Source organism: Octopus bimaculoides, chromosome 25 (genome assembly GCF_001194135.2).
Source record: "Octopus bimaculoides isolate UCB-OBI-ISO-001 chromosome 25, ASM119413v2, whole genome shotgun sequence".
In the NCBI taxonomy this organism is placed as follows: domain Eukaryota; kingdom Metazoa; phylum Mollusca; class Cephalopoda; order Octopoda; family Octopodidae; genus Octopus; species Octopus bimaculoides.
The window spans coordinates 6982972-6994677 of record NC_069005.1 but is presented as its reverse complement, the minus strand read 5'-3'; the positions used below and the strand labels follow the sequence as shown (position 1 = coordinate 6994677).

Genomic DNA, 11706 nt, shown 5'->3' with positions numbered 1-11706 from the left:
GATTGGCTCAGTCAGGGCAGTCTTACCACACAGCCACTCCTGCGCCTATATATATATATATATGGTCTCGCTTCCGTGCCGGTGGCATGTAAAAAGCACCATTGGAATGCGATCGTTTCCAGCTTCGCCTTACTGGCACTTGTGCCGGTGGCATGTGAACGAAACATTGGACTGACTCCTGTGCAGGTGGCATGTAGAAAAACACCATTTGAGCGTGGCCGTTGCCAGTACCGCCGGACTGGCCCTCATGCTGGTGGCACGTAAAAAGCACCCACTACACTCTCAGAGTGGTTGGCGTTAGGAAAGGCATCCAGCTGTAGAAACTCTGCCAGATCAGATTGGAGTCTGGTGTAGCCATCTGGTTCGCCAGACTCCAGTCAAATCGTCCAACCCATGCTAGCATGGAAAGCAGTCGTTAAACGATGATGATGATGACATACATGCATACAAACACACACACACACACATTTGAATTCTTTTTTGTTGTGTCTGTGTTTTAACTTTATTTTCTCTCTCTCTTTGACAGGCGTCTATGCATCCTGAAAGGTGTGTATCCACAAGAACCAAAGAAGAAGAAGGCTGTTGGTCATGGCAGCCGAGCCATCCACACTTACTACCATGTCAAAGACATTGCATTTCTCTCACACGAACCCATCATCAAGAAGTTTAGAGAATTCAAGGTAGGTGCCAATGTGGGGAAGAGAAAGCAAGGGAGTGTGTGTGAGAGAGAAAGAGAGTATGTGAATGCATATGAGCAGCTGTGAGTGTGTGTGTGTGTATATGGCTGTACGGTAAAAAGTTTGCTTCCCTGCTAAATGGTTCTGGGTTCAGCTAGTGTTTTCTACCACATCCCTAGACCAACCAAAGCTCCGTGCATAGACTTAGTAGACAGAACGTAAAAGAAGCCTGTTATCATCATCATCATCATCATCATCATCTTCAAACAAGCATACTGAGAAAAATAAAAGTCTAACGGTTTCACTTCCTAAGAAAGACTATGGATAGATCCCATCTCCTCAGAAAAATTGCTAATAAAAACATTTTTAAAGTTTTTACTTCATTCCGTCTTTGCTGTCGCTATTGCTGCTTTCGGTTTCGGATACAGAAATATCCTATTCATTCTCGTACACCACGTGCTTTTGTACCTCATTCATTCTTTTTCTCGATATCTCTGTATTTTCTGTTGAAAAACCTTTAAATTCGGAATCACTGCTTGATAGCATGAAACTCCTATCCATTTTCGAAGTTGAAAAAAAATCGACGCCGAAAAAATGTGGAAAAAATCTCCCAAAATTCACTGAGTTCAGAAATCACGTCAAGTAATGTCGGATACTATAACTCAACTAATTAAAAAGTAAAATCACCTATTTTCACAAATGTACTAACGAGATTTATGCTTAAATTCACATTTAAATAACAATGTGTACTTACGGCTGGGTTGGTCTTATGAATCAAAAATTTTTTCAGCCGGCTACGGCCAGGTTAGTATCAAAAGGGTTAAATGTCCTTGCTACTTTTCTTCTAATTCTTGTCTTATACAGCATTATATGCGGCGGTTGAAGAGGGTTAAAGAAAAACGAGTGAAAGGCGCCACCAAGAGGATGAGATATTGCAGACCAACTTACAAATTGGATCATGTAGTGAGAGAACGGTAAGGTCTTAGAATCACTATATTTAATCCTTTGGCATTCAGATTAATCTATTAAATGTAATGCTTATTGATCCAGATTTTTAAAAATTAATCACGTGTCTTGAAGCTTCATGATTTTGAAAATGTAATTGTTTATTCTTAAAATGGCATTATAGGGTAGGTGTGAGAAACTGGATCTGGCTAGTTTCAACATAAAATAGTTAGAATGTTCGGGCCAGATATGGTCAGTTTAAATGCTTAAAGGGTTAACCTTTTTGATACCAACATGCATGAGCTTGTCCTTGGTCCCATGATATAAATTTCCTGTTTTAAATTGAGCGAAATTAAAACCAACCATCAATATTTCATGCTTAATAATGATGAAATTATTTTGATAAATTCTTCGTTATTCTAAAAATTAATTGAACCAAAGGCAGTGTATTCCAGCAGAAATATGGTAGCAAAAGGGTTAATCGTGCTTCTTAGTGGCAATTGAGGGGTTATCCTGCTAGACTGATTTCTTAATATAATGGTTAAGAAGCTTGTTTCGCAACTATGTGGTCTCGAGTTCAGTCCCATTGTGTGGCACCTGGGCAAATGTTTTCTTCTGTAACCTTGGGCTTTTGATGATAAGTCTGTTCATTTAGAGATCACTCTGGACAAAACTCCACCAACTACGAAAACATACTGTATTTTCCAGTATATAAGTTGAATTTTTCAGACCAACCTTTAGAGCCAGTAAGTTAGGTCAGCGAACACACCAAGACGACTTTAACCCTTTAAGCATTCAGATTGCTCTGTCAAATGTGGTGCTTATTTATTCACATCTGTTTTGAATTAATCATGCATTATCTCACAGCTATGAGGTTTTGATGATGTGATTGTCTATTTTTAGGGATAATCTTGCTGGGTAGGTGTGAGAGGCCAGTTTGAACATAAAATAGGTAGAATATTTGGGCCACATACAACCAGTTTAAATGCTAAAGAGTTAAGGGAACAATAATTCAATGTGAAATGAAGCAGGATTTGGGAAGATAATGACCATATTTTCTGGCATCACAAGTCAAATTTTTCAGCCAAAAAAAGATAAGTCATCTTATACACAAAAACGACTTTGGTGGACCAAGAATTCTATGGGAAATAGCAGGATTTGAGAAATAGTGATGCTATTTGAATGTTTATAAGTTTATGCTATTTACTACATTGACTCATATGTTGGAAAATACAGTATGCTAGGGTTTGAGGGAATGTGTGTGTGAAAGAATTTGTACCATATTTTCTGGCATTACAAGTTGAACTTTTCAGACCAAAATTTACTTATACATGAAGACGACTTTGGAAAACCATGAATTCCATGTGAAATGCAGCAGGATTTGGGAAGATAAGGACGATGTTTGAATGGTTACACTATATACTATGTTGACTTGTATGTTGGAAAATACAGTGTGTTAGGGTTTGAGAGAATGTGTTTGTGGAAGAAATTGTACCATATTTTCTGGTATACAAGGTGAATTTTTCAGGCCAAAGTTTACAGCCAAAGATAGATAAGTCAACTTACACAAAAAGACAACTTTGGAAAACCAAGAATTCCATGTGGAATGCAGCAGGATTTGGGAAGATAGTGACGATGTTAGAATGTTTACACTATATTCTCTGGTAATTTGCACACCTGAGAATACACTACGTGTGTGTATGTGTGATGACTAATCAGTGTGTTTCCTTTTTTCCCCAGTTACCCGACATTTGCTGATGCCCTTTGTGATTTGGACGACTGCCTGTCGTTATTGTTTCTCTTTGCAACGTTTCCAAAAATGCAGCGAGTCAATGTTCATCGTATCAGGCTCTGTCGCCGACTTACAGGTAAGGAAAGACAAAGTGGATTTTGGTGGGTGGGGGTGGGGCTGCGGCTTTTATCGTATCACAACATTATACAAGTATTGATTTACAAATAATCCTTTCTACGATAGGCACAAGGCCTGAAATTTGGGGGAGGATGGGGGTGGCTAGTTGATTACATCGACCCCAAAAGGATGAAAGGCAAAGTTGAACTTGGCAGAATTTGAACTCAGAACATATAGACAGACAAAATACCGCTAAGCATTTTGCTTGATGTGCTAATGGTTCTGCCAGCTCCCTGCCTTCATTTTTTTTATAATATCAGTGCATTTGGATGAGATCGACCCTTTAGCATTCAGATTACTCTGTCAAATGGAATTATTTATTCACAATTGTTTTCAGTTAATCATGCATTGTCTTGTAGCTACGAGACTTCAATGATGTGATTGTTTATTTTTAGAACGACATGGTAAGGTAGGTGTGAGAAGTTAGATTTGGCTGATACAAATATAAAACAGGTAGAAATACTTGGGCTGGGTATGGCTGGTTTAAATGTCTACCTAAATAGGTTCAATATTAAAACTAATAAAGTTTTTTTTTTCTTTCTTCCTTAATTTCTTTTTTTTTTTTTCCATTGCAGTGGAGTTCATGCATTACATAATAGCTTCGAAATCCTTGAGAAAGGTCAGTACACAGTTAATTTCATTCTTTGGATAAAATTACTATAACTATTTGGTTTGGTAACCATCCCTCTTGCTCCCTATTTCTGACACCTTTGGCAATCCCCAGCCTTGCATCAACCCTTCAGCCCTACACAATCCTTTGGGTGGTGTCGGCTTTCCCCTCACACTTCCCCTATCTCTTACCCTCTTCACACTCTTGCAAACCCTAGTTTCTCTGTCCCCATTAAGCCATACACCTTCACATGTTTATAATTCTGTTGGTAATCTGTGTTTGATGTTTTATTTTTCAGGTGTTCATCTCCATCAAAGGTATTTACTTCCAGGCTGACATTCAAGGAACTAAAGTCAACTGGGTGATCCCTCATGCTGTTGCCCACAATGTAAGTATTTCTCCGGTTTAATAAGGACCCACACAAGGGTTACATTACAGGATTATCCCTGATCTTATTACAATCTCTGTAACACAGCCCTTGGTCTCGTGCTAAAACCCCACTTGAACCTGCTCCTATTAAACTGGTCATATTTAACCACTTCAGGGTCACCTTTCCTGGTTTCTACAGCTGGATACCCTTCCTAATGCCAACCTCTTCACAGAGTGTATTGGGTGCTTCTTTCATGGCGCTAGCACTGGTGAAATCACCAAGTACGCACGTGGCAAGATTCCCTCAACTGGCTGGAATAGTAGTACTGTGGGGTGTGAAGGTATGGTGCCTTGCTGAAGAGGTGAATACGTGACCTGCCCATCTGGAAAGAGAGAGAGAAGTGAGGTCAGGGTACAAAGTGAAAATGAGAGAGAGAGAGGGGACAGAAGAACATGATTAGGGTGGATAAGTAGGTGTGCTAGAGTGAAAATGGTGTGATGGATGATTAGAGATGGGGATTGAATTGGATGCAACAAATATCAGTTTGGAAAGGAGAAGTGATCAGAAGGAAATAGGGGTGGATCAGGAAGGATGAAGTGACAAGGGACAGTAGTAGGGATACACATACACACACCTGTAAATGAGGGATCTTCACTGGCAAGAGCTTTTTCAAATCATCTTGGGCTAATGCAAAAAAATAAATAAATAAAGGCACAGGTATGGCTGTGTGATAAGAAGCTTGCTTCCCAACCATATGGTTCTGGGTTCAGTTCCACTGTGTGACACGCTGGGCAAGTGTTTTCTGTTATAACCTTGGACCAATGAAAACCTCGTGAACAGTTTCGGTAGATGGAAACTGAAAGAAGCCCATCATATTTATATATATATATATGTGTATGTATGTATGTATGTATATCTCCATGTGTGTGTGCCTTTGTGTTTGTACTCCACCACCACCACCACTCGGCAACCAGTGTTGGTTTGTTTACATCCCCATAACTTAGTGGTTCTTCTGCAAAAAGAGACCGATAAAATAAGTACTAGGCTTTAAAAAGCAAAACCTACTGGAGTTGATTTGTCTGACTAAAACCCCTTCAGAGCATTGCCCCAGCGTGGCCGCATTCTGATGACTGAAACAAGTAGAACATAAAAGATACTAGCCCCAAGACAGTCTTGCTTTATAAACTTATTCTGTTATAACCACCAAATTTTTGTTAATTACTGTGTCTTGTGTTAATTAAGTGTTGTTTTTCATTCATTGCACAGTATGCGACAGATGTTGATTATAAAATCATGGAAACGTTCGTTGAGTTTTACACAACTCTGATGGGATTCACAAATTATCGTTTCTACAATTCTATCAACTTGTATTATCCTCCTCAGGTAAGGCCAGAATATTTGATTTAACCCCATGGTTTGATTCTCAACTTTTTTTTCTTTTTTTTTTTCTTAATCTATCGACCCCTCTGATTCCTATTTTATTCTCCACAGGTAAGGCCAGAATATTTGATTTTAACCCCATGGTTTGATTCTCCACTTTTTTTCTTTTTTTTTTCTTTCTTAATCTATCAACCCCTCTGATTCCTATTTTATTCTGGTGGACCCCACCGTAGCCATTCGATGTTTGAAAACTAGTTTTATAGGCACTTTCAAAATTCCTATTTTATTTGTCACACATTCACTTGTGTGGGACGAACTTTGTAAAACAGAGAAATAAATTTTGTCGTTTCTTGTAATAAATGTATGTAAGGCAGAATTTTCCATGGACCCTCAATATACTACTGTGGTTCCCTAATTTTATTAATTTGCTAGCATGGGCCCTGTTTGAAAATCACTGATTTAACATGGCTTTCATTTCTTTCTTATTTGTTATTCAACCCTTTAGCATTCAGGTTACTCTGTCAAATGTAATGCTTACTGATTCCCATTGTTTCGAATTAACCAAGCATTAACTCATAGCTTCAAGATTCCCATGATGCGATTGTATAATTTTCGAATGACATTATAGGGTAGGTGTGAGTGACCAGATCTGGCCGGTATGAACATAAAACATAATATTTGGACTAGACATGGTTGGTTTAATGTTTTAGCACTCAGATTATTTTATCAAATGTAATGCTTTCTTTATTCACATTGTTTTGAATTAATCGGGCATTATCTCATGGCTTGGAGATTTCAATGTTGTGATTGTTATTTTTACAATGGTATTGTAGGACAGGTGTGAGAAGAAGGATCTGGTCAGTTTGAACATAAAACAGGTAGAATACTGCCCATGGTTGTTTGATACAAACTTCCTGTTTAATGTGATCTAAATTAAAAACCTTCCATCAAAATTCCATGTTAATTTGTGCCAAACACTGGTTTAATAATTTAAGAGATGAGGAATTATGTACATTATTTACATTTGATGGATATTTGTCCTCATCTTGTTTGTTGTTAACACAACATTTCGGCTGGGCGTTGTGAGTGTTTATTGAGCGAAAACACCTAAAGCTCCGTGAGGCTCCTGCAGGGGAGGGTGGTGGCGAACCCTACTGTACTCTTTCACCACAACTTTCTCTCACTCTTTCTTCCTGTTTCTTTTGTACCTGTATTTCAAAGGAGCCAGCCTTGTCACACTGAATTTCCCCTAAGGGTACAACGTGTCTGTGGTGTACTCAGCCACTTGCCCGTTGATTGGATCAACTGGAACCCTCGTCATTGAATCTAACAAAGTGCCACAATTTCAATAGAAATATTGTAAAAAATGATTTGAATGCTAAAAGGTTAATCTAAATTGTAAGTAAAGCCACATAATCTAACTTTGATGGACACAAATGTATATACACTCTCTCTTTCTTTATATATACAGTTGAACATTGGAAACACCACAAAACAACCTGTCATTGATGACAGTGAAGAAAGCGACATTTATGAAGAAGTAAGTTACAATTGCCCTCACACCCAACCTGCCTCCACATTTGTTTCTTTTTTTTGATCTGGTCTCAATGGACTACAACCATGGCAGAGTGCCATCAACGGCCAAGAGTTTTATGTCGATAATGCTGACCCTGCAGTCCCTGTTTCATTGGTTTCAGTTTGTGAAACTGCCAAATAACAGGAGATAAATGTGCACAACAGAGATGGCTGTATTTCTTTAGCCCACTCTTATCATAAACCCACACACACACAGATGCGCATGCACACTCACCCAAATACACTGTTTACTTTCTTTTTACTCTTTTACTTGTTTCAGTCATTTGACTGTGGCCATGCTGGAGCACCGCCTTTTAGTCGAGCAAATCGACCCCCAGGACTTATTCTTTGGAAGCCTAGTACTTATTCTATAGGTCTCTTTTTGCCGAACTGCTAAGTTACAGGGATGTAAACATACCAACTTCGGTTGTCAAGCGATGTTGGGGGGACAAACACAGACACACAAACATATACACACACACATATATATATATATATATGATGGGCTTCTTTCAGTTTTCCGTCTACCAAATCCACTCACAAGGCTTAGGTCAGCCCGAGGCTATAGTAGAAGACACTTGCCCAAGGTGCCACGCAGTGGGACTGAACCCAGAACCATGTGGTTGGTAAGCAAGCTACTTACCACACAGCCACTCCTGCATCTACTCTTAACTCTTTTGATACCAATCTGTCTGAACCTGTCCTTGGTTCTGTGATATAAACAAATAAAACTTCCTGGTTTATAGTGATCTAAATTAAGAATCTTCCCCCCAAATTTCATGTTTATTTATGTACCATACATCAACTTAATTCTTTTACTCGTTTGTCATTTGACTGTGGCCATGCTGGAGCACCACCTTTAGTCGAACAAATTGACCCCACGACTTATTCTTTATAAGCCCAGCACATTCTATCAGTCTCCTTTGCCGAACCGCTAAGTTACAGGGATGTAAACATACCAACATCGGTTGTCAAGCGATGGTAGGGGGACAAACACAGACCCAGAAACATATACATATACAAGAAGCCTGTCGTCTATATATATATGGCAGTCTTCTTTCAGTTTCCATCTACCAAATCCACTCGCAAGGCTATAGTAGAAGACACTTGCCCAAGGTGCCACACTGTGGGACTGAACCTGGAGCCATGTAGTTGGGGAGCTGCTGTTTACCACAAAATTAATTGAAACAAAAGCACCTTATTTCAACAGAAATATGGTAATGAAAGGATTAAGCACACACACACACATGCAGTGGGATTGAACTTGGGATAAGGTGGATTCCAAAACGAATTTCCTATCCACCCATAAGATTTTATTTTTTTTTATCTTTCTCTTTTGCCATTTCTTTCCAGCAACTGGCGGCTATGACTCAACAGCTGAAGAAACATGGTGACAATGTTGATGAAGAAATTGACGAGTTTCCAGTTGTCAATGTAAGTGACTTTTAATTACTGTCCACTGTCATGCCAGTGCCCTCTGACTGGCACCTGCGCCAGTGGCACGTAAAAAGCACCATCTGAACGTGGTCGATGCCAGTGTACCCTGACTGGCTCCTGTGCTGGCGGCACATAAAAAGCACCCACTAAACTCTCGGAGTGGTTGGTGTTAGGAAGAGCATCCAGCTGTAGCAACCTTGCCGGATCAGACTGGAGCCGAGTGCAGCCCACTGGCTTGCCAGTCCTCGGTCAAACCGTCCAACCCATGCTAGCATGGAAAGTGGACGTTAAATGATGATGATGATGATGGTGTTGTTTAGTATTTAACATTAGAATACACATGTATACACACGTTGTCCCTTGATCTCTCTCTCTCATCTATATACTCACCTCTTCAACTAGTTACCTGCCCCTGTCCTATCATACTTTCTTATCCCTTGGTACTATACCCCAATCAATTAAGGTGGGTGGGTGGTCTTGTGAGTACTTGGTGCCCTCACTACTGCTGGTACATCCCATCCAGAACACTGTAAAGTGGTTGGCATTAGGAAGGGCATCCAGCTGTGGAAACAGACTTTGGAATCTGTGTGGCCCCCTGGCCTTGCCAGTTCTTGTCAAATCGTCCAACCCATGCCAGCATGGAAAAGAGACATTAAATGACGATGATGACACACACACATACATATATATATTCTTTTGCTTGTTTTTAGTCATTAGACCGTGGCCATGCTGGGGCACAGCCTTGGTAAATTTTAGCCAAATGAATCGACCCCCGTACTGATGGTTTTTTTTTTTTTCCCAATTCAAGTATTGATACCTACTCTATTGGTTTCTTGATCAGTAGCGGGGGACAAACACAAATGTGAAAACACACAGTCCACACTCTCACACACACACACACACACATGATGAACTTTTTTTCAGTTTTTATCTCTCAAATTAACTCACAAGGCTTTGGTGCCATGCAGTGGGACTGAACCCAGAACCATGTAGTTGTGAAGCAAGCTTCTTAACCACTCAGCCACATCTGATGAATATCCATTTAACAAACTGTGTGTGTCTATTTAAATCTGGAGTGGTTGTTTTAAGCAGCAAATCCAAGACAGTGCCAACTCGCTCTACAAGTTACCGTTCTTAAGACCCATTCATCCCATTTTGTCATTCCAATTTATTGATTCTATTTAACTTCAGCCTGAGAATCCAGACGAAGTAGAAATGGCCAAAATGGAATACAAGAATCTCCTTCGATTTCAAAATCTGTTTAAAGGACTCAAATTCTTTCTCAACCGAGAAATTCCAAGAGAATATATGGTATTTATTATTCGGTAAGTTTTAAGTTTTAATCATTTTTAAATAAATAAGTTTAAAATGTTGTTGATTCATATAAGTTTAAAAATCTAGTTAACCCACGTAAGTTAACCAATGTTGGTGTGGAAAATTACTGTTTGTATATCTCACAATGAAAGATATTCAGCAACAGTACTTTGGAGTAAAGATTGTTTGCCAACATAACATGGCAATCCTGATTTAGGACGAATGTTGCTGTAATTTATCCCCAGGAGACATCGTCTCCAGCTGGTTATACAACACGATCTGTGTCCTTATATTTTCGAACAACGGAATCTAGCCCCCGGAAATCGCGATACACAGATATTGTTTTGAGCTGAATAAGTACCAGGGTTGATTCATTCAGCTAAAAATTCTTCAAGGCAGTACCCCAACATGGCCACAGTCTAATGACTGAAACAAGTAAAAGTTGAAAGATAAAAGTGTTAATCAATTAAAATACATTTTGTTTTTTGTTTTGTTTTTTTTGTTCCTGCAGTTCTTTTGATGGTGAAGTGTCTTGGTCAAACACAGGAAGCCTTGGACACTCGTATCAGGAAGATGACGAAACCATTAGTCATCAGATTGTCGATCGACCAAATCAAGACAAGAAATATTTATCACGGTACGTTTATTAACATTAATCCTTTGGCATTGAAACTGGCCAGATTCAGCTTCTCACACCTATCCTACTATGTCATTTTAAAAATATTGCTTGTATGGTGGCTAATGCTCGTTTACAATCATCTCGCCATGGCTTGGTTAATGGTACTCACAGACATGCATGTCCATACATTATTGTCGTCATTATTATCATCATCATCATCAATCATCCTTCAACATTGATTTTCCATGCTGGCCTGGGTTGGATGGTTGGAATTGGACTGGGGCTGGCAAGCCAGAGAGCTGCGCTAGGTTCCGGTTTGATGTGGCCTGTTTTCAACAGCTAGATGTTCTTCCTAATGCCAACCACTTTACAGAGTGTGCTTTTAACATGGCTCTACATAACCACTTTTACGTGACACCAGCACAATATACATACATCATCATCATCATCGTTTTAAACGTCCGCTTTCCATGCTAGCATGGGTTGGACGATTTGACTGAGGACTGGTGAGCCAGATGGCTACACCAGGCTCCAGTATGATTTGGCAGAGTTTCTACGGCTGGATGCCCTTCCTAATGCCAACCACTCCGAGAGTATAAATAAAACAGTTGTATTAGTATAACGCTCAGGAATTGAAAAAGTCTTTAACGTTTCGAGCCTACGTTCTTCCACAGAAAGAAACAAGGAGAGAAAAAAAATCTGTGTAGTGGTTAGCGATCTATCATGGCGAATGATATATATATCTTGTATATATATATATATATATCAGAGGTGAGGACCAAAATCCTTCAAAGAGGTGTCAAACATCCAAGTCCACTCGTTACAGTCCAAATAAAGAATAAATATAAAAAAATATATATTTAGTATTTG

General features: G+C 39.3%; 1 protein-coding gene across 1 annotated transcript in view; it reads left to right on the top strand.

Annotated features, from left to right (window-relative positions):
* The window catches only part of LOC106875050 (pescadillo homolog), a 20014-nt gene that overhangs the window by 2283 nt on the left and 6025 nt on the right, over positions 1-11706 (top strand). Inside the window, exons 3-12 of the mRNA XM_052976815.1 lie at positions 527-680; positions 1542-1651; positions 3363-3490; positions 4107-4150; positions 4440-4529; positions 5778-5894; positions 7363-7431; positions 8820-8900; positions 10095-10228; positions 10729-10854. Of these exons, the coding sequence (XP_052832775.1) occupies positions 527-680; positions 1542-1651; positions 3363-3490; positions 4107-4150; positions 4440-4529; positions 5778-5894; positions 7363-7431; positions 8820-8900; positions 10095-10228; positions 10729-10854 (1053 nt within the window). The remainder of the gene's footprint in view (positions 1-526; positions 681-1541; positions 1652-3362; positions 3491-4106; positions 4151-4439; positions 4530-5777; positions 5895-7362; positions 7432-8819; positions 8901-10094; positions 10229-10728; positions 10855-11706) is intronic.